We start from the raw sequence: 24,612 nt of genomic DNA, 5'->3' as shown, positions 1-24,612 counted from the left end.
AATAGTGGTACTGTAGTTTTGTAGTGTTACTTTTGCTTAATTACCAATATTGAAATATCACTAGCAATCGTAACTCATGAGACGAAATTATGTGAAAAATATAAGTAATCATGTATGAACATAAGGCGTAGAAGTTGCAATGTTTGCGCCATACTCCATGCTGCTGGCTAGCTAGCTCAAAATTTTATCAAGCTTGATAAAATTTTGAGCTAGCTAGCCAGCAGCATGGAGTATGGCGCAAACATTGGTCAAACCTGATCTACTGCTTGACATGCACCCTGAACCCTATAAAAGGACCCTCCTCTCAACATTAGGATAGCACGAAACACCAAAGAGGTTAGCAGAAAAAATGGCTTCCAACGTCCTTCGAGTTACACCTCTAGTACTCCTCTTTGCCATCTTATTCCTAACACTAATCGAAACCTCTCATGCCGGTGGCATCGCCATCTACTGGGGTCAGAACGGCAACGAGGGAACCTTAACCCAAACCTGTGCCACCGGAAGATACAAATATGTAAACATCGCCTTCCTCACCGTATTCGGCAATGGCCGAAAACCAGTGATCAACCTTGCAGGTCATTGCAACCCAGCATCCAACGGATGCAAGATTGTCAGCAATGGCATTAGAAACTGCCAAAAGCGAGGAGTGAAGGTAATGCTCTCTCTTGGAGGTGGTGTTGGAAGCTACTCCCTAGCTTCTGTTGCAGACGCAAGAAATGTAGCACGCTATCTGTGGAATAATTTCTTGGGTGGAAAGTCATCCTCACGTCCATTAGGGGATGCCATTTTGGATGGCATAGACTTTGACATAGAGCTTGGATCCACAAAGTATTGGAACGATCTTGCACGGTACCTAAAGTCCTACAGCAGGCCACGAAGAAAGGTGTACTTAAGCGCAGCTCCTCAATGTCCATTTCCTGACAGATTCCTTGGTAAAGCTCTAAACACAGGCCTTTTTGACTATGTTTGGGTTCAATTCTACAACAATCCCCAATGCCAATATAGTTCAGGTAACATCAACAAATTAGTAAATTCGTGGAAACAATGGACTAGGTCAATAAAGGCTGGGAAGATATTTTTGGGTTTGCCTGCAGCTCCTAGTGCAGCCGGAAGTGGATATGTTCCACCCAATGTGCTGATTTCTCGAATTCTTCCTGTCATTAAGAAGTCACCAAAGTATGGAGGTGTGATGCTGTGGTCTAAGTATTTTGATGATAGGACTGGATATAGTTCAAAAATTGTGAAAAAGGTGTGAAATTGTGCGTGCGTGCTTCTAGTTTGAATAACGAGGATGATCTGGATATCCTCGATCGTATGCTTCTAATTATCATAATTATCAATAAATAAAATTAGTTGATATCCTTGCATGTACGGCTTTGAGCCGAATGAAAATAAATGAATAATCTAATATTAATATTAGCACTTGATCGATCATCTCTCGATCTCCACTTTCCTTGTCTATAAGTTTGTGGATATAACGTCTATGTATGTGACATGAACTCATCTATAACACCCTACAGAATAAAATCACTTTTAAAAATTCTCGAAAAAGCTAGAGTACTGCTACTACTAAAATGAACTTGACTTAAAAATATTTTATTTTATTATATATGAAAAAACGTCAAGTATAAAGATTCTTTATAAATTTGTATTCATTAAAGCTATTCAAATAGATTTAATATATAAAAAGGAATTTCTTATTTTCAAAGAGATTTAATGGAGCCTATTAGATCAACTGAATTTCTTATTTTCAATATATAATTCAAATAGCTAAAATAAAAAGGAATACTCATGCCTTTATATATATCTCAGTTTTTTTGTTCAATCTGAAGGAATGTCAATTAGGCGCAGTAGTACTTCTGTGTGTAAAGGATCGAGCGTATGGTACACGCGGGATCATTGAGAACATTAATACTGAAAGCAAAATTCTATATGCATACATTAACATATTTCATAATTATATTTTAAAGTGAGAATATTTAATTTAATAAAAGAATATATAAATGATATATTATCTTCAAAGTTATAAATCTACGATTAATAAATTATTAGTACGGTATGTCAATTCGCCAGGTCTTGCTTATAAACAGTGATTAGTCCACTCTATTAATTTGTCCTCCACGTGGTCCATCTGTTACAAATTCTCATCAACGTGGTCTGAAAATAACATATAACAAAATCTAAGTTGCAGGATTTAAATTTTTATATTTATGTTTAAAATAAAATCATGTCGTCTTAGTAACATGGAAGATCATGTGTTATATATACTAACTTGTAAATAAAATATTTTATTAAAAAAATTAAAAGTAATTTGTTCAAGTACTATAGATTAATGTATAAGCTTGGTGCAAGCCTATATATTGAAATTCGTATCTAGTGTGTTATTATGAAAAAAATAATATTTGCTAATATTACACAACTTAATTATATGAGGGTTTATTTAAATATTTTAATTGGTTTTATAAATTAAATCATACCGCACGACCAACACACTACAAGAAAACTGTTTATTTGTAATCAGTTAATTCCAACAAAATGATTATTTACAAATAAAATAAGTCTGTTTTGGTCACAAATAATCTTTTTATTATAAATAAATGATCACAAATATTACCATTGCCGTATTGTCTTTACTGGATATCACCTGAAAATCTTATCAGTGCATGTGAGGTTAGGTCAGGCACCATTCGTCCTGTGTTATCAGGCTAGCTACTATTTGATTTGGAAGAGCAAACCAGAGAAAATAAGCATTGAGATAATATACTTTCATCCTAATCTCATCTACTGATTTTCACTTGAAGAGATTCTTAGGCCGAATTGGTATAATTATTACTGTGAGGATTGAGCGACCAAAATATATTTGAATCCGTTTTTTGGGCTGGAAGATAATATTTATGCAGTCCATAGAAAAATAAAAATAAAAAAGTATTATGAAGTCAAATGCTCTTGGATGGGCAGTTGAACAGGGAGATAAATCCTTTTTTTTTTTCTCCTTCATATTAATGTAGTCTTTAGATGTGTTTAGATGTTAAGATTAATTTAGATGTATTTATAGAAAGTTGAAAAAAATTGTCGATCTCGCGTGTAAAGAAGTTTTGAATTGAAAAAGATTGTGGGTCTCACGTATAAAGAAATTTTGAATCGTATGTTTGGATATTAGAGTCAGCTTAAAATTAGAGTGTTATTTAGAATTAGGTGTTAGATGTTAATTTAGATGTTAGACTTAACTTAAAATTAGAGTCATCAATGACTCAACTTAAAATTAGAGTCATCAATGACTCAAGTAGCTCTCCAGTATGAGTGTTGTTCCGAGTCATTAATGAAATGTGCTGGTTTGAAGGTGTTAGATGTTGGACAAAACAAATTGACTGGGAGAATACCAACATGGATAGGGACAAGCCTATTGAGTTTAGTACTTCTTTGTCTACCATCGAACTTGTTCAGTGATAGATAAGGGTGCAAATCAGTCGGTCCAGTCCAGTCTGGTTTAATAATGAACTGAATATTTTCGATCCATCATTTTTCTAGACCAGATAGGACCGAACACCCATAGGGATAGGACCGGTCTGGTCTAGTCGATCCGACCTAATTATTTATTATTTATTTATTTTTAAAATCAATTAATAAAAAAATTTATTTAAAATATTAAATTAAAATTAAGGGACTTATTAATGTGGATTATGTAACTGACTCAATAAAAAAATATTTTATATGGTCATGATAGTAAATTAAATGAAACTTACATTATTAATTTATATAATTACTATATAATTAGCTAATTGATATTATATATTAGTTAATTGATAGAATATTAACAAGTGTTAATAACATATTTAAAATTTTATATTGTTAATGGTGATAGGTTAGATAAAAATTACATATAATAAATTGTTCAATTATTATTTAAATATAAAATATATTTTTTACTTTTATTTTTCATTCAGTCCAATTTGGTCTAGGGTGGAAAAACCCTAAACCGAGACCAGACTGAAACTTTTTGGTCCTTTAAAACATGGACTGAGACTGACCAGTCTTAGTCTCGGTCTGGTTCGTTCCAGACCAAAATACAGTCCGGTCGATTTCTCTTGTCCGGACCGACCGTTTATCACCCATTGTGGTAGAATTCCTTGGCAATTATTTCTTCTAAAATCTCTTTAGATCCTAGAGCTGTCTTTGATAACTAGGGGTGTAACCGGTCCGGTCCGATCCGGTTTTGGATAAAATCTAGGACCAAACCGGTATGTACCGGTTTTGTATTTTTCAAAACCGATTACGCACCAGTTACCCTCTTAAACCGGTACTTCCGGTTTTACCGGTTTCCAGTCCGGTCCGGTCCTGTTTTTCGGTGTTTTTAAAATGTAAGTTTCACAATTTGTCATTAAAAATTTGTTTATAAAATTTTTTTTTTTTATTTAAAAAAAACTATTTTATACTTTTATTAATATATTAGACTATATAATAGTATTAATATTAGACTATTGGTATAGTTATAAGTTATATATTAGTATTAGTTATAAACTTTTAGTGATTTAGTATTAACATTTTATGTAATAATTTATAAATTATAATAAGAAATTATTTCATATATGAATATATATATTATATATAAAATTTCACATAAAAATTTATAATTATACATTATATATAAAACTTATATATATTAATATTTAATATATATAAAATATTTTGTATAAAATTTATATATAAAAATATTATTTTTTATTTTTTTAATCAACGGGTCCGGTCCGGGCAAAAAAATCCCAGAACCGGAACCGGACTGGAACCGGCCGGTTTTTACATTTTAAAAACTGGTTTCGGACCGGACCGGTTCAAAACCGATCCAGTTCGGTCCGGTCCGGATCGATTTTCCGGCTTGAGTTTACACCCTATTGATAACTTCGAATCCATGGTTCAAAAACAAAGTCCAAATACTTCATGTTCCTTTTTGTGAATTCTCTCTTCTTTCAAATACTTCATGTTTTTAAGATTAATTATTGTCTTTTGTAATTGTAGCTGGTTTTTGTCATACTATTTACTTCCACCACTACTTTTCTTCCCTCAAACAAGATATATATAGATAGAATAAAAGGAGTAGCTAATACAGAGTATAAGAGAAATCTATGGGGGATCAAATCCGGTGTGGGTCCAATACGTACAAGGAGTCATGTGTGACATGATCTTAAGTAATGCTATTGCACCGGAAGTGAGTTAGCAATCCTTTGATCAAACTCGATGAACTGTCTGAGATGTTGACGACAATCCTCGATGATGCTTTGGATAGACCAGTCTATATCTTCAAGGTAATCACTGATTGCTTTGTGGACTAGTACTTTTGAGTCGCCTTCTAGGTAGATTAATTGAGAGTTTCTTTGATAGCCAACAAAACTGCTTGTGCTTCGCCATCGAGAGGGGTAGATGCTTGATGTTTTTTGCCCATGACTTAAGGATTTCTCCTCTAAAGTTGTTGCACATGCCTACAATAATGGTGAAGTTTTTCAGGATAGCTGGCATCGTAACTTACCTTTATGAAACCAAATTGGAGGGGCTGGGGGGGTCTTTGATTTTTGCTGCCAAGCTATGGTGTGTTCTTTGGAAAGGCGATTGGCCAGATTTGAAATTTCCGCCGTTGTGCTGCGTTTGTTACGTGTTGAAGCCTAATTGAGTATTGGTATGCACTGTAATACGTACCGGGCCTAGTAGGGACGGGCTGCTTCGTCAAATGCATGCACTGGTTTCGGCCCATTAAATACAATATCTGTGGCAAAATATTAATTTTTATTCACTGCAACCGCACCATTTCTATTGTCTCGACTCTCCTCCTTTGTTAAATTTTTATGGATTTTTTTTTTTTTTTTGAAGTTTTGTGAGATCATGAGCAATCTTTCACTAACAACAACCTTGTTTTGACCTCTTTCGTAATTGGCTTTGTACGTACGTAGTCGACCATCCCATGTAAACAACAACTGTTATGCTGCATGCTTTTGGAATATGGTGGCAGGCATACAGCGACCTTTCATTAGAACAGACAGATCATGATACTCCTTGTATTATTCATTAATGACTTGCATATTGATTTCCTTCCGCTTCCGGTAGTATGAGCTAAAAGAAATTTTAAATTATTTATGATAATGATGATTAAGTCAGATCTTGGCCCCCATCAACCTTGAAATCTTTGAAAATGCTGTATCTCCGGTAGAGAAACTGGATGGAGAATTTGTGCAGTATTACATGGGCAGATTTTTAAATGGCCCCTTTTCCTTCCTTTATAAAAAAAAAATATATATATATATATAGTATATATATATATATATTAAGAAGATGACGGTATCTCAATTTTATTGATTATATTTTCTTGTGATGGAAAAAAATCATAGTTACAATCCGACACCTAGGGATACATATAAATCATAAAAACCAAAACACAGGCATAAAAAACCTTTACAACCATATTATCCTAATACATTTCTAAAATAAAGACAAATAACCTATAACTAAACAACCTATGGCAACCTGCAAGGAAAAACAAAACAAGAATAGTGAAGTTAATCAAACCAAAATAAAACTTACCAGACACAAATCTTAGGAGACCCTCAAATAAGGCATTCCCAATTTGTCCATGCAAAACAAATCTCTTAACTGACTAGGTATCGTATGATCTTCAGACTAATCAAAGTTCAAGCCCTCAGTACCATACTTAGCTAAAAAATCAACCATAATATTTCCTTCTCGAAAAATTTGATTCACAGTATAATCTAGGCAATTTAAATATATATGATTCATATTTCCTTCTCGAAATATATATATATATATATATATATATATATAACTGCATTTTTAGAATGGGTTAGTGTTGAAGGCCAAGGGGCACATGATCAGAGGGGACCAGTTCAGTTCAAGTCACTCTCTAACTCTGGCTTTTGTCACAAAAGCCTTGTTCTGTGTTCATTTCTTTCTCCGACAACTCCGGGACCAGTGTCTGCAATATTATTTCTTTATTTTTATTAACCTTTTGTAGTCCGAAAGTCCACCGAACATGCCAAAAGGTGTTTTTTATTATTTTTTTTTTTTATGTATTTTTTTAAACATCATAAATATTTATAAAAAAAAAAAATTCACAATATCATTAAAAAACACATCTTTAATCACTAAATAAATAAATAAAAAATTCGACACAACATTTAACATTTCTGTTTGTAAATACACTACAATACTTAATTCAATTGTGTATGAAATTAAGGACATGATAACTCTCTCTAACATTTATATGCTTGAGGAAGTTCGAACCGAACACAACCAACATCTGATCTCACGGGATCAGAATCTTTTTTTTTTTTCTTTTTAAAAAAAAAAAAATTATTATACATGTAGAGTAGTCTCTTATTCATTACCTTAGTTCGTGATATGTTTTATTCTAAAACAGATGAATTTAATTTCGAATATGATATAGAAAAATTCCTATATTTTGTTCCTAAGAAAAAAAATGTGTTACAAAGGTTTAATTATTAAGTCAGTCTAATTATATCTGGACTCTCCACCTCTGGATCTTTCAGACTCCAATTCTCAAGCTCCATTCGCACCGATGTGTAGCATAGATGTCAGCTCCGCCGCGCGTCCCTCTGAAAGACCACCAGCCATTCAGACTACTCGATTCTAGCTATCTGGCTATGTTACTACTTTTCCCTAATCGAGAATCTAGAAAAAAAGGATGTAAAGACCTTCGTCAACGACTCTTAATCAGATGGTTGTAATGTTGCTTTCACGAATGCGGATCATAATCGCATTTGACAAATCCATTAGTTAGATTTTAAAACAGTTATTGCAGCAGTCCCCTAAGTTTGGGTCCAATTTTTTGGTCTCATCACCCCTTTTTATTTTGTTTTTTATTATGTGCACTATATTTTCTGTGAAGGGATTTTTGTCTGGTCCCTCGCCCTCTCCTCTTACAGTCTATTTTTTAATTCAATGCAAGTTTGATTGAAAAAAAAAAAACCTAGGGCATTCATAGGCAACTTACCAACTTAGTACAATCAAATTAATATCATATCATTGAGGTTGAGCCTTGTCCAGAAGTCGCTAGGATGTAAGCATCATCATATTGGTGAAATCGTCCTTTCAAAATGGTCATACCCACTCCAAATTTGGCACAAAAATAACATGAAAAGATGAGGACAAAAGAGAGCAAGCTAAGATAGCCTCATCCAATGGTCGAGAATGAATATAATATTAGGATTACTAGAGAAAAAAAATTAAATTAATAAAACTGATTGTGCTCTGTTTATTTTCTATTTTAGAGTAGTTAGGAAAATTAATGCAACAAGCAAGCATGAACCTGCTTCCAATGAACACTGATTTCCTTCTAATTACTTTACTCCTATGAATTATATATAGGTTTATAAGAATTTAAAAGCACGACACTTGATCAATCTCTTCTTATTTTAATTTCAAAGGGTCATGCATGGAGCTGATTCTGTTTCTCATCTCATCTTCATATATTGAAAGGGAAAAAAAACAGTGGGGTCAGCTATTGATGCAACAGTACATTGATGGGGGGGCTCACATTTCTGTTTCTTTTCTCTTCTCTTTTTCAATTATTAAAATCCCTTGTCTCTAAGCAAGACATTAGACAACCACACAATCAATTTCGTGGAGAAATAGGAGATGAAATTATTCATATCAAAGATATGTTACATAATACATGATATATATATACAGTAGGAGGGGCCTTTGCTTGCTATAAACCAGCTTGTTCATTTTTCCCTTGCTGTAGTAGTGTTTATATTTGTTCTTGTTCTTGTTCTTCCTTCCTCGTATTCCTTACATACCTTAATAGGCCGACATTCATGGAAGCTTCACATCCTCTTTCAATTGAAAGCTTTTCGTACAGTTGGTTGGTGAACCTGAAACCATCTCTAGATTTAAGCCTAGATAACTCCTTCAGATCCTCACTGGACGCCTCCGATGAAGCTTCTTTCATCGAGATGGACCCAACAATGACAGCCTCCAAGAGATTCTTCAGAAACTCTCAAGATTTCAAGTTTGACTTCCCTATTTCGCATGAGTCTCCTCTCGCTCTTGTTCATGCAGATGAGCTCTTCTCCGATGGCTATCTTATGCCTCTTTTTGTGGACACCTTGAAGATGGAGGCATATTACGAGGCCACCTCAGATCATTCCACTTCTGCTCTGCCATCGGCCTATTCCCTGCATGCACCAAAACTCCTTGTTCCTGCAGCTGAAAATAATCCTTACTGCTCTTCCCTTAGAAGGTCATGTCGAAGAATGGCAAAGCACATCTTTCAAAAGTACTTGGATTTTCTTAGGCCATTCCTTCGAAGACTCGGTGGAAACAAATCAAGAAGTTCTAAAGCTGAAGTTGTTGGTAAGAGAGTTAAGAACTGGGCATACTGGTCCAGAACATCTCCTCGAATTAGTGTAGCTTATCCATCGGATCATCGGCGCAGATCTTGTGACTCTGAGAGTTCAATTTACGAGGCAGTTCTCCATTGCAAAAGATCCATAGGTATATATATACACACACATATATGTCTTCCTTTCATTCCATAATCATTCAGCAAACATTTTGGGGCACCATTTTAAAATCTTTCTAAACTTTTTCTTTTCAGGAAAATAAATGGTGGGTGTCGTACAAAACAAAGAAATGAAGACCACAATAGGTATGAAGGGAAGAGGAGGAAGTGGGAAGAAATTATGGGAGCAATTCAAGATACACATGGAAAGAGACCAGAAAATCATTGGCCACGTGTTCTTTGTCTCTTGCCACCATATTTTTGGGATGATAATGCAATGGTTTTGTCCTCCAAGCTGGGATCGAGTAGAGAAGCTGTGTGATGGTCGGCAATGGAAATTCTGGCCTTGAGGTAGAGGAAGGCCGGGGGTGAGGGAGTGAAAGTTGAAACATTACCATTTTGTACGCATTATTAATTAATTACGGGATGTACATAGCTTACTACTGTAAATTAACCATTATTCCTGCCTGGTGTAATCGAGTGGACTTTGATTGAGGAGTGGGAGGTAATTAATTTCTATAATTTGTTGTAAGTTTTATTCGAATAAAACTTAAATTCGAGTTTATTATCGAGTTATATTTTATATTAAAAAATAATTTATCGCAGCACGAGTTATTTAATTATTTTTACTAATAAAAAAAAATTATACTTTATCTATATATTTCTTAATCTGAAACTTGAAAGATTAACCCACTTTACTGAAGAAATTAATGGATCTTACTCATCTCATAAAATCGATTCTACAAAAGAGGATTGTTTATTGCATATAAACATGTCTAAGATCTTGTCCACAGCTAATGTGATATTATTCCTCAACACCCCCCTCACGTGCAGATCAGTATTTTTTCTAATCCTTGTCACGGGATAAGTAGTGTGGACCCCTATTTGTTCTGTAGTAGGCTCTGATACTATGAAAAAATTAATAGACCTTACTCATCTCATAAAATCAGTTCTACAAGAGAGGATTGCTCATTGCTTATAAACATGTCCAAGACCTTATCCACAACTAATGTGAAATTATTCCTCAACATTTACCACAATTCAATGTATAATATTATTGTATCGTTGGTTTTTGTTTTCCCATAAGCTATAGACATTTTGACATGATCGATGCTTATTTCTACGCATCGGGCACCATGGTCTCTCTCTCTCTCTCTTCCTTGTGATCTAAGGAAAAGCTTGCCCATTTTGCAATGCAACAATAATATTGCTAATAAAAGTTGGAAAAATTAGCTTCGTGATTATATTAAATAATTAATTGATTAATTAAAAGAAGTGGATGGAGTCATGCGAACAGCTGACCTACTCTCGGAAAAGAAGATAAAAGTACTATAATCTCAGCATTATTACTCTGGTATAAAATGAAAAACTGAACTCTCGTCATTCCAGAAAATCTCGAGCTAGTAGGTTCCATGTTTGTAAGAAAAATCATGCATATATCTTATTAATGGGAAACGATAATTGCAGTTGTAAGTGTATAAACGTCGTGCAGTCGTTTTAAAAAAAGTGAATAAATATGAGATCCACATAAAAAGAAACTAATTTTTTAATAATAGACCCCAATCTTTTTTAAAGCGTCTGCACGATACTTTAAAAAGATTGCACAACATTTTTAATAATAGACTCCAATCAAAAAGATTGCACAACATTTTTACATTCCATAGCGTGCATTACTCTTTATTAATTACATTTTCCTCTGTTTTTTTTTTTTTTTAACTAAAAGATCGAATCATGTGACTTTTTCCCCTCCTTTTAAAAAAAAATGGCTCTCCAAATTAAGTTGAACTAGGTCCCCCCTCCCCTCCCCCGTCCCTAAGAAAGATGTTTGATTCTTTGAATATATTGTCATGTTCAGCGACAGCTATCGTGTTTATATATTGGCGTCATTCTAAGTAACTGCTAGTGCTAACTAGTCTGGCACTACAAATTCCAATCTCATCATATAGATCACTGTACTACAATCATCGTTGTTATGTGCTCGATCTACTAGTTGTGCGCATGCCTCATCGTATATAAGTGAGAGATATCAATAAAATTGGACTATCATCTTCTTCTTAAAAAAAAAAATGAAGACTAAATTAATGCCTTTTGAAGTTTGAGATCATCACAGATATATAATAATGTCATACTCTTACCAGAAAAGATCATAGGCAACGACATCCCCAATGTAAAAACTTTCTATAATTCAAATACATAATAACAAAGCTAATATCCCCAGAATTTACTGCATTGTAAACATAATTTTACTGTAGAATGGTGACATATCCTTCTTGCAATAGTATGGTGGTGTCATTTTCTAGTAGCCGTTTTTACATGATAAACAGAACTTTTAGGACCATTCTGTTTTGATAAGGGTGGATAGCCATAGATGTTCTGCTCTGGGTTCCCTTAGTCATGGGGTCCAGTATGTGACAGGACTTGACCTTCTAAACATGCATGTTGATGTTCTTTATAATCTTGAATTTGCATTGCAATTCGTTCCCATGAAACCTAAATTCAAGTTTAGGTGGTCCAATTTTATCCAAGTGGGACTGGGAAAGAGAAGTGGCTGAGAGTAAGAAGTTTGTCACATGTGAACAGGCATGCAGGATAGGGAGACATGGAAAAAAAGTGTTGGAAGATATGCCAAAGTTTGAAAACACTGCTTTTGCATTTCCTTCTACATCTTTTTTTGTCTTACCTGTTGGATTTTCTGCTTCAGTCCGAAGGAAGCACAACCAATTAGCCTTGTTGGAGGGGACCATAGTACCTCAAACATGCTACTTGTCGCTGCTATTGAACCTTGAGTCACTTTAGCTTGTAACAAGACCATAACCAAGTGATAACTCTGCCTGTCCTCGTTGCATTCCATAAACTTGCAAGTAGAGGATGTGTGTGTTTCCAAGACAAGTCCTTCAAATGTTGACATGGGAATCAGTGTGCAAAGACATTCTTGCGGTCCCCTTTCCATCTTGAATACACAACAAATAATTAACAAACGAATGTGAACACAAAAACTCGACATGGTTTTTGTCACACCGAGAAGGTCTGCCATGGCCAGTGATATATATACTTTTACAGATGTATGACAACCACAAACCATATAAGAAAACGCTACACAACTTTTTCACACTATACTAAGCAGGATCAAAACTCATTTACATCGTATATGAGGTAGACCCCCTCTTTCCACTGCCATCAAACCTGTCACCTCCTTAGGGGACACTCCTCCGATCTATGTGGACCCTCGAAAGCAAAAGATATAACCGTTTCATTCTTACTGTTCTAAATGACATAGTGTTCCTGACGTACTTGAGTTGTAACATTTGAATTTCTCTTATTATCCAACACAAAATGATTAGATTTTTGTTGTCTTACTTATACATATGGAAGCAACCCATTCCACCGCAGAAAGAGGTCGAGCCACAGATAATTATGGGTCTAAAATAAGAACATGTGGCACAAAAATGAAAGAATCAAATTATGTGCTATACATATGCACCAAGGATCTCAGTTTCCATATATCAACTGCTATATATGTCCTTTCTATCCTTAGGAAGTCTATGTGCATGTCACATAGATTGATCTTGGAAGAAAAAATGAATTAATAAACTGATTATGACGAAGATGTTGAGTTAACCTCCTTGTCAAGAGACTTCAGAAGGCTTCTTTAGAACAACCTGTAGACAGGTTGACCCGAACAGACCAGGGGACCACAACCTTGTTACATGCCCCATGTCGAAAACAATCCTGCCTAAGACCTTTCTTTCAAGTTCAAGGACAATGAATGGTACATATGACTTTTGTGCAGACCTTATGTTGCACTTAATATTCATTGCACTAGAACAGGGTCCATATCACAGTTGCTTAGCTTCTGCCATGAAATCTTTTCTCATGGCAGCCTTGTAACATCTATAGCATTAGAAACTCGTACTAGAATCAGGCAATTTGGGTTTTTTTTAAATCCAACATTTGTTTTGCACTCGCAGGCTCTTAAGGGTGGCAATTTGCTTCAGGTCATTGGGGTTTGTGTCGAATTTGGGTCATAAAATTAACAATCAACTAATCAGACCTGAATAACTAAATGTATGTGTTAGGTTCAGGTCATTCAAATTCGTGTCAGATTGTATACAGATCGTAGCACTGAAAATGAAATGATTTTGCCTCCTAAACTACCAAAAGTTTTCTCATGGGCATCTATCTATCTAGTATATTGTCCGAGTTAGTTCCCACCCCATCATGGTTTAGAATGAAGTGTGTGATCAGTATGCTTAAATCTAATGTTTGCAGTGATAAATCCCAGCAACTGAAATTGCTTTCGTGAACCAATTGAAAAGGCAAACGTAATAGACACTTCATTTCATTTACATACTCTGGTTAAAGATTAAAGCTCCCCATATGAGCAAGCAAGATTCCTTGCTAGCATACGAAAGTTAGTGCAAATAGAACTACTCAGGAGCCATCGTTCTTTTATTCTTTTGAGCTATAATGGAACATTGTTGCCCAAGATATACACTAATAGTGTATTCCCAGCAAACCTTTTTCTACAATTTACAACTCAGCTTCTGTTTGAGCATTACTCTCCTCTTACTACTAAATCTTCGATCACTCTGTTACATGTTCCCTGGAACTGCCAAAACCCTTGCTTTTGTTCCTCCCATGTATCAGTAGCGAACGACTCATTGAATAATGTCACAAACCTCTTAACGTTTACGGCCGTTGAATCACGGGCCTAATAGTGGAAGCTAGCTTAAGATTCTCTACGTTGAGAGCTTGAAGATTTTAGAGAGGCTTCTAAATCGTTGCTATTTGAGCCTGAAAATTTTAAGAAATTCTCTACATCTCTGGAATCTGAGCTACTACGTCTTAGATGGAACCACTTTCTCATTGTTTTTGGCCTTTTGTCACTGATGGCAATGGCAATGTCATTAGGGAAAAGGTCTCGTAGAACAAAGGCATGCAAAATGGTTGTTATAAGCAGGCCCGTCACTGTAAGCGTAGCAGCGGAAGAGAGTATGACAGATAGAGCTTGGGTCAAGATACTTTTGACTTCATTTGAGTACCTGATGGTTGCAATGGCAGCACCAGTCATTGGGAAAGTGTAGGCCCACCATGCTATTGAGAACCTGTGGATTCAAATAAAATAGAATATCAGAAGGTCTACAAAAATCAGGTGCACCAATATTACTATCTCAGGTGACAAATACAAGTCAACAACATCATACTTGAACCCTCTGAAGAAATTGAGCCGAACTGCCTGCAAAAGCACAGAAATGTCAAATAGTTCAGAAAACCCATCATGACAAAACAAGTAACCCCAAAGCAACATGGTTTAGAATCAAGTATTCCATGATCATCAGTGTTCCGTATTAGAGGGCCATCTTTCTTGCTTGGCTTTATGCTTTGTTAATGTTTTACCAGTCTTCTTCCTCATTGTTCTGCTACCCCCTTAGACCTGTTCTATATTCTTCTTTCTATGGGAAAAAAAAAAAAAAACTATAAAAGATGGCATGCTCAAGCGTACGTAGGAGTGTCAAATCGTGTTAACAGGTCATGTTCGTGTCGTGTCTAGACATGTATATTATATTATATAGGTCAACACTAACCCGACCCGTTAAGCTTATCGTGTCAAAATCTCAAACCCTAACACGACCCAATAACATAACGGGTTGTGTCGTGTCAATCCGTTTTGACTTATTTATATAAATAGATTGAAATAAATCCAAAATTAACCTCTTTAATCTAGTTAAATTTAGCATAATTTTATATAAATGTTAAAATTACAATATCTATAAAAAATATAAAACTAACTACAAGTCCAAAATTACAATCTAAATAATAAAAATATCGAAATTAAAATCCCAACAATTTTATTTTTTAGGTAAAAGGGTATAATTGTAATTTTAACTTTCTTAACGGATCATAACGGGTTGACCCGTTATCAACCCGTTAAGCTATAGTGTCTTAACGGGTCAACCCGTTTTGACCCGAACCCGTTAAGGGTAAACTCTAACCCGCTTTTATCGTGTCGTGTTCGTGTTGAGTTAATGAGTCGTATCACATATTGACACCCCTAAGCGTACGTGCATGGCAGGGACTTTGAAGTGAAAATTTATACTCATTTGCATTAGCGAGGATAGATACTTACCAGTGAGAAATAAAGGAACAGGGAGATGAAGTAAGCAATCCGTGAACCATAATCAAAGGTGCCTTGAATCTTTGCCCATGCCATTGAAGCAACGCTTGGTGCTGCCACAAACAGAAAGAATACCGGATGAAGCTCTTTCGGGAGTGTATCATTTGTTGGAAGTCTCTGGTAGAGAGTTACAAATAGGACCGCGTAGTGAGCCAAACCAATGGCAAAGAAGAAGATAGGACCTTCTTTTAGCCCCATTGATGCACCCAGTAATGCACCAACAAAATTTCCAACTACAGAAAGATGGTTTGAAGGATTTGCGACCTTCGATAGCCTCCTTTGGCCTCCTGACATCCACTGTCCATAGATCTTAAGCTCAAGACAGAATATTGGTGCCATGAGAACATACCAAAGAGCTGAAGGCAGGTTGTTAGCAACTAGAGGCGGCACTCCAAGAGCTAAGAACAATAGGGATATCCATGGGGCAAAGAAGAAGTTGATACGGATAGGGTGGTAGTATTCACGCCGAACTGCTTCGAAGTAGACAATTACTTTTAAAAGGTAGATGGAAGTAACAGTGGCTATAAGAGCAATAGAAATGCACCATAAAACGAGATTTACTGTCAGGCTTATGTGAAGAAATTTTGTGGAGGAAGAGGTGGCCAGGGCTTTCCACATAATTGCCTGGCTGCTAACGCCAAGACAGATACCAAATGAAGAGATAGGATAACGTAGAAGAAACGGCCATATCTTGTCATGAGGAAGCACCATTTCCTCTGAAGCCTGTTAAAAAGAACTGATACTATGATGAAGAAGCACGGAGCACAATTATATACAATATCTGACTATGTGAAATATATAGGTTGCATAGTGACCACAATTATAGTACCATCTAAGGTTAATTTGTTATTCTTTATGTACACAACAGCCCCTTGATCATTAGGCAATGGAAGACAGCAGTATAACTTGATTACGCTAGCTGCAACTGACCAAGAGAAATATTTCCTCATAATCAATCATGTTATGGGGATATAACTTTCAGATTTCTTAGTTGCACCAGCACTGTCCATGGTTAAGCAAACAAGAAACTAGGTAAAACACTGGCAGGAGCAGTAGCACATGATTGGTTTGTTAGATTAAACACACATTGTTTTGATAATTCATGAGGTAAGGCTGGCCTTGTTCAATATAAAATCAAACCTGTAATCTTCATAAAACAAACCTGATCTTATCAGAATCAAAATTCATTTTAGGAGGATAGCCTGACATCATGAACCATGTTGTTCCCAGATTTGGCCACCCCAAAATGTTGAGAGAATATATATAACAAGAATTAAAATGTGACTAAATTTTGGGGAAGGAAAACACATACCTTCAGGGTTTCCAGCTCTGGCCCTTCCAAGGCATCGAAGTAGCGGTCCACAGGTAAATTTCTCTCAACTTCTCTACTCTGCACTGTATCATCGTCGGGTCTAGAATCTAGTGTTGGCTTTCCACGCAGTAGTGTGATCTGCCTTTCAAGTCTCCCAGACCATGTTTTGAAAGAATCATATCTCTTGTCCTTCAACCTTCTAATATTTTGGTGATAGGCAAATATTTGTCCATCATTGATTGACTTATCATATGCAGCGCCTCTTAGAATTGGTTGAAAATGATGTTTTGGCGGTTTTAGTGGTTCAGTCTTGGATACACGAGAATCATGATCTGGAATCCCACGCTTAAAAATGGTTTCGCCACTGAAGATAACTCTTCTTGGAGTCTGTAAGTGAACTCCCACTGGAGATGAAGGCATGCTGATAGAAATAGACTCCACCCTTTTATGATGGTAGATGGGTTCAGTTTCATCGCCCTGGTTAATCAAAATTAGTTATTTCAGTTCCCTGGTAATATGCAAAATACAAATATAAAACATCATGACATGTAGGTGTTTATTAAATATTTTCAGGCATTCTAGTCCTGTGGAAATTTTCCGACAACTTACAGTGGCAGATGAACTGAGAGATTGAGATTCAGTTGACTGATCATTGATATTGATCAAGCTTGCCGAGCTAGCGTCGTCAAAGCCGGCCACTTTATTTGATGATATATACTTGATGAGAGAAGGAACTTCAGAGGAATTCTCCTGTGCAGAACCCTGATGTACGTCGTTTTCCATAATACAACAAAACCTGATCGAGGATTCTTATAATAAAGTACTGCAAAAATATAAAAAATTATAGATAATTAACTCATGATCATGTAGCTCATCATCATGTGGCGCTTGAACAAGAATTAACATCATTATTAAATGTAATAACGCGATATATCCTTATTCATGTCACGAATTACTATCACAGGCCAATTGATTTACAATTGCTAGCTTCAACCAGAAGTACTGTAGATGCTGGGGTCGTTGAAGGAGTTAAGGAGAATGAAGGAATTGATCAAGTAGCATCTAATAAAAAACTAAAATTCAACTTAACTAATTATTAATTTGATAATTAAATTAATCAGACTAGTGATCGATCATGATCAGTTATCACATATATAATAATATTTAACGTGTCGGCTGTGATATATCATGAGTGGAACGAGCAAAACAAAAGAACAGAAAATCAAACAAGCACACGCTAGAGAGTAGAGAATGATAACGAGAGTCACTAATTTTTATTGCAATCGATTGGTTCATGTTAATCTATCCACTTTTCAATCATTTACTTTTTAACCCTGCTGATGATGATCTATATATGGCCAAGAATCATAATAAAATTAGATGGATAGGGTTAATTATTTGGGGTTGACTAAAAAATTTAAATATGATATATATTAGTAAATCTTAATTTTGACTGTCTAGTGTCATCCATATACATGATGTTCATGAAATACTATATCATTTTAGTTTCCAATGCCATAGTATTTATGGACAAAAATGATATATAATAAAAGATGCATGTAATTATAAATGGGTTCATGGATGGACTAAAAGACTGAAAATTAATATTATTCATAAGCTTTTTTAATTATCATTTTCTGATAAATGTGACATTGATCATATGAGTGGCAGTAAATAGAATATTAAATTTATCAAAATGAAGGAGATAATAAAAAAAGGATAATTATTAAAAGGCTTTTGGATACGGCCATTCCTCTGAAATTAGATTTATCAAATTGCAAGCATTACTGCCTGCATGCATCCTGCATGCATGATTTCAGTCTCATCCCTCAAATTCTTATTAAATGAAGCAATCAACTACTGCTGAGTCACTGATCAGGTGACTGTCCAGCTAGGATGTTGAACATAACCGACATCTAAATAGGAATGCCGAAAGAGGAATATTTCTGGAATAAAAAATTAAGAATCCTAACCTCAAAGCGGCTACTGCTATTGCAAAACTGACATCTACAAAAGAACTTCTTGCTACTCAGGCGGCAGAAACTCCCAAGTTTAGCAGCAAAGATACGGTCACGGCCTTTTCTCTCATCTGGAGCTAGCAGATGATCATGAGTCACAAGAGAAGTTAGAAGAAGAACATATTTAGGTGTAAAGAAATAAGGGAACTCGGAAAACAATTAAGTGCATGCAGCTACACAGATCTTCCAAACTTATGATCGAAACAGCAATATATATATATATATATATAAAGTCTGAAAGTGGGCGGCCATGTGCACGTCAAAAGCAGTACTGATCTATGTTGGATAAGTGGGAGAGATAGAAAAATTAAACTATTCCTGCAGCCTTGTCAGAATATGGAAAGTGAGCAGATCGAAAGTCTCACGGAATGCAGTACTGTAATAGAAAGGGACATATGGAAAGGGACAATGACAGTGAGCTGCCACATGACAGCAATGTGAAAATGCATGGCACAAAAGAGAAGCTGCACTGCAGCAGGCCACTCACAATGGCAGTACAACCTATTCATAGCAGCACTACATGACAAAGGAATTGATACAATGCACTACACACCTGTAACATTCATACAGGTGTACATGAATATTCTTTATAATTCTCTAGAGGATAAAATTAGCTAGCTTTCTGTTTATTTTTTGCAGTATATACACACACATACATACGCACTAGTCTTTTGTATGTCGGGTACCTTGAATGAGAATCAAGAAATCCTCTGCATTTCTTCTTCATTTCAGCTTCTCGTTCCTCTTCTAACATGGTATCAGAGCAGAAATAGTTTCTTGCTATACTTTCTTAGTCTCCAATCAACCTTCAATCTATAAGCCATGACCTCATCTTCTTCCTCTTCTTCTTCTCCTACTGAAGATCCAAACATCCCATTCTTCTTGCATTACAGTGACAATGCAAACACTATCAATGTTTCTTGGAGCAGATATTTTCTACTCTCTATTTCAATAAACAACAAGTTAGGTTTCTTGGATGGAACCATTCCCACTCCTGACCTATCAAACCCCCCATATGTGTCATGGTTGCAATGCAACAACATCCTCCTTACTTGGATTTTAAATTTTGTTTTCAAGGACATTGCCTCTAAGATGTTTTTCATGACCTTAGCTAAACAGGTATGGGACAAACTCAAGGAGCATTTTGCACAACCTGATGAAGCTAAGATATAGCACCTTCAACATAAGCTTAGCAGCATTGTTCAAGGGCATCTTTGTAAGTGACTACTTCACTCAGCTTAATGCCATTTGAGAAGAACTGCATAGCTATAGACCTTTCCCTTGTTGCTTTTGTGGTTTATGTACATGTGATGCTTTAAAGAATGTTGGTGAAGTTCAACAAAGAGATTATGTGTTTAAGTTTTTTATGGGTTTAAATGATAGTTATGATGCTGTTAGAGGATAGATTATTTTGTTCAGCCTCTTACCCTCTCTAGACAAAACTTTTTTGCAGATTTTACAAAAGGAGAGTCAGAAGCAAGCGAGAAATATGGTCTTACCTACTATAGAACCCTTTGCCTTACTTGTTTATCAAACTCCCTCAAAGAAAAATGAGAAAATAGATTTAGTTTGTAACCATTGTGGAAAGATAGGACACACAAAGGATAAATGTTACAAATTAATAGGGTTCCCACCCAATTTCAAATTTACCAAATCCAAGTTTGGAAATGGTTCTGGAATACTTGCTGCACCTTATTTTGCAAACTAGGTTGCTCTTGATGGTTCTTGTGTGGTTCATATTGCTGCTTCAGTTCATGAAACACCTGCTCCAAGTGCTTCTCAGTTGACCCTCTCTTAAGCATAAACACAACACCTTATGGCTCTTGTCAATGCTCAATTCCCTCAACTGAACTTTGGACAGACTAAACCACTGCTGCCCACCCCTGCGCCTCCCTCACCGGCCATTTCTGAATCTAATCCTCCAACCACATCTTACTCAAACTTAGCATGTAATCATCATTGTTTCTCCAATTTTAGCATACCTCATAATCCTTCTCTTTTCAATGTAAAAAATCATGACAAACTCACTTCATTTTCACAACATCAACATGTTGATTTTCATAACACACCATGGATCATCGACATAGGAGCCACTGATCACAAGGTGTGCTCTACATCATTCTTTACTAACTCTTCCTGCTGCATTCAAGCATTTGTACAACTTCCTAATGGCACAAAAGCTCAAGTCACACACATAGGCACTGTTAAGCTCTTAGATTCTTTATGATGTCCTATGTGTTCCCTCATTCACATTCAATCTCATCTCAGCCAGTAATTAACTCACTCAAAGACTAGATACATGTCTATTTTTCCTACATGATTTTTGCTTCATTTAGATCCTCTCTTTATGGATGACGATTGGACTTGTTAAAATTCATGCCAATCTCTATTACCTACTGCATTCACCACCTGCCAGCACCAACATCCCATCTCCAAGTCTATCAAGTCCAACTTGAGTCAATGAAGCTGATGTACATCAAGATTTCGACCTATGGCACTTTAGATTAGGACATTTATCTACACAAAGAATGAATTTAATTCATTCCCATGTACCTAATGTAAAGTCCAAGGACCAATCTCATTGTACAGTTTGTCAGTTAGCTAGACAAAAACATCTTTCTTTTCCTTCAAGTGCTTCCAGCAGTTCATTTTCTTTTGATTTAATACATTATTTGGAGAGTAATGAGATATTTGAGTTGAGTTGAGATGAGATGAGTTAGAAATTGTTTGAGTTAAAATGTTTTATGAGATTTTAAAAAATGAGAGAGAAAATGTTGAATACAAATATTATAAAAGTTAAAATATTATTTGAATATTATTTTTTAATATTATTTTATTTTGAGATTTGAAAAAGTTGGATTGTTTTTTGTATTTTTTATTTTAAAGTTTGAGAAAGTTGTAATGATTAGGTAATGATTAGAAGAAAAAACTAAAAATTTAAAATTGAAAAGTGTTTGTATTTGTGATGTTTGGATATTGAAATGAAATGAGATAAGATGTAAACATATTTATCCAAACTAGACCTTAGTGTCAACAGTAATCTTTCCGTACGACTAGAAAGGTTGTCATGTTAGGAAGATCAATTTCATTTGGCCTTACATGTATAAAATTTAGAGTTTATTTTTTTAAGATTTTTTTGAACCACCTTATCTAATCTCATCTTCTCTAATCATTACAACTTTTTCAAACTCTCACACAAAATATAATAAATAATTCAATTTTTTTAAATCTCAAAATAAAAATAATATTAAAAATTATATTCAAATAATATTTAATTTATTAGACTTTTATCTCATATCATATCATCTTTATAAACAAACGAGACCTAAGTTTTCTAGCCTCAAACTATTAGTCGTCATATTGTGTAATCAAATTAATATCAAAGATTGACAATTTACATCTTCTATTAAGAAAGAATGTTCAAAGTTGTGTCACGTCGCCTATTTTTTCAGTTCTCTTTATAAGTTAAGAGACATGATGAGTACTGCTAGACGCTAATGATCCAATGAATCCAGTATTGAAACTGGACCAAGCCAAGTCAAATTTCAATTCCATATTTCATTTTATTTATATTTAGTTTTCCTTTAATTGGAGTACTAGCTAGCTAGCTAGGCCAAAAACATAAACTACATTATTAATCTCATTAATTAATTAATTAATTTCATTGGCATCTAACCCAAATTCGGAAGCAAATCAATTGAAATGTGTACTAGATCATGATCTAATTCCCCTTATCCTAATAATCATGCATCTTTAATTATCACAATCATGGTGAAACTGAACTCATGATTTAATATTAATTAACCAACATTGTATATATGCAGATTGAAAGCGAAAGGAAGATCATGTCCAAGTCAAATGTAGCCTAAAAGCTTGAAAAAAAAAAAAAAAGCTACAGCATAGTACATATTAGGTTTACAGCTAGCTAGGTTAACTACATCTTTAGGATTTTGGAGTATTTTAGAATTTTATTAATAGTAATAAAATAATTTGAGTAAAAATATTTTAATAAATAAAAGAGAAAAAATTGAATAAGAATATTATAAAATTAAAATAATATTACGTGATTATTATTTTTTAATATTATTTGAATATATATATATATAGTTTGTAAAAATTATATTAATTTTTGTGTTTGAATAATGATTATATGAAAAAAAATATTAATTTTGTATTTGAATGATATTTAGAAATGATCAAATTATGAGAATTATTATATATAGTAGCTTCCAGATCACATGTCCTAAATTATATATATATATATAATCACAAAGGTTGGAAGAATGAGTGTGAAATTAAAATTCAGAAAAGAGAAAAGATTAACGATTAATGTAATAAAAAGCTGGGATAATTAGAAAATCATATACGTACCATGCATGGACTAATTCTCTAGTCTGATCTCCTGCATGCAGTCGATCTTTCTTTCTATGTTTCCTTGTTTGGAGTAGTGAAAGCCAGAGAACGAGGCAGGCAGGCAGGCAGGCATGGGAAAGTTATAAAAAAAGGTACAGTATTTAAAGAGATGGAAGTTAGTGTTGCATTTTATCAATGGATGGAAGAGAATTGGAGATCGAGAGAAAAAATGGGGGAGAAATTTATGAATCGTTTTAATTAACTACTTTTCTTAACGTCTAGACTACTCTAGTTTTTGCACACAATTTCATTAAACTTGGCAGGTCCGAGTTTTTATATATGCGTACGTGGAACGTTAATGACCGTTTGATTGGAGACAATTAACTTGGAAAATAAAGTTCAAACTAATTTAATGGAAACTAATTTACTTGGGATTTTTTAAATTTATATTTTAGTCATATGATTTGGATATTTCCTCTCCTTTTGAGCATGCTTTTGGGTGTTTTTTTAATTAAATGATAGATTCATATATATTATAGACTTGAACATTTCAATGTGCAATTATCATTTTTTACTCTACGTACGATTGTCTCACTTGTCTCAAAATTGGTTTCGCATCAATTTGGATCCGTCGAATTTTCTAAATACCGACTCCGACTCAACTCGATGCTTATAAGCCATGCAAAGAATTACTCATTTGATTATACTCTCTTCTTTTCCTAATTTTTTTTCTAAATTTTAAATTTTATTTATTTATTTATTATTTAAATTTTTAAAACATTATACAAGATCGGTTTTTATCCTTTATAATCTACTCTATTTTCAAATATTCTTTCGTTACAACAATATATTTTCACGTCTTTTTTATTTTATTTTATAATAGTCATATTTTTTCAAAGTTTATATTTTCAAATAGTCATGTTTTTTAATAATTTTCTCTTTCCAATGGTTATATTTTAAGACTTTTGGCTCTTCCAACAGTTATATTGTAAAAAATTCCTCTCTTTTGACTGGCTATATTTTTAAAATTTGTCTTTTTTTTATAGTAATATTTTAAAAAATTATTCTTCGGTCACATTTTTAAAATTTTCATCTTTTTCTAAACAATAATAAGCTTTTACTATAAATAAGACCGCAACTAAGGGCTCAGTTGTGAAGTGAGATGAGATAAGAATTTTGTAAATAGTAGTAAGATAGTTTGTGTTGAGTATTTTTTAGATTTTAGAAA

The 24,612-nt window shown here is 34.4% G+C and overlaps 3 protein-coding genes across 3 annotated transcripts; 2 read left to right on the top strand and 1 right to left on the bottom strand.

The window, feature by feature from the left end:
• Positions 1–288: 288 nt before the first annotated feature.
• LOC109021353 (hevamine-A-like) lies at positions 289–1,425 on the top strand. The gene has a single exon (XM_019003975.2). The coding sequence runs from the start codon at positions 350–352 to the stop codon at positions 1,253–1,255; it is 906 nt and encodes a 301-aa protein (XP_018859520.1). The 5' UTR covers positions 289–349; the 3' UTR covers positions 1,256–1,425.
• Positions 1,426–8,726: 7,301 nt separating this feature from the next.
• LOC109021356 (probable membrane-associated kinase regulator 6) lies at positions 8,727–10,096 on the top strand. The gene is made up of 2 exons (XM_035686859.1): positions 8,727–9,519; positions 9,623–10,096. The coding sequence occupies exons 1-2, from the start codon at positions 8,841–8,843 to the stop codon at positions 9,628–9,630; spliced, it is 687 nt and encodes a 228-aa protein (XP_035542752.1). The 5' UTR covers positions 8,727–8,840; the 3' UTR covers positions 9,631–10,096.
• A 4,159-nt stretch (positions 10,097–14,255) lies between these two features.
• On the bottom strand, positions 14,256–17,796 carry LOC109004451 (S-type anion channel SLAH2-like). The gene is given in 6 exon segments (XM_035686587.1): positions 14,256–14,631; positions 14,731–14,762; positions 15,654–16,424; positions 17,014–17,496; positions 17,498–17,521; positions 17,623–17,796. Coding segments are annotated over 6 exon segments (1,860 nt in total).
• Positions 17,797–24,612: the final 6,816 nt, after the last annotated feature.

This window comes from Juglans regia, chromosome 16 (genome assembly GCF_001411555.2).
Source record: "Juglans regia cultivar Chandler chromosome 16, Walnut 2.0, whole genome shotgun sequence".
Classification (NCBI taxonomy): Eukaryota; Viridiplantae; Streptophyta; class Magnoliopsida; order Fagales; family Juglandaceae; genus Juglans; species Juglans regia.
This window is presented reverse-complemented; position numbering and strand designations above follow the sequence as displayed.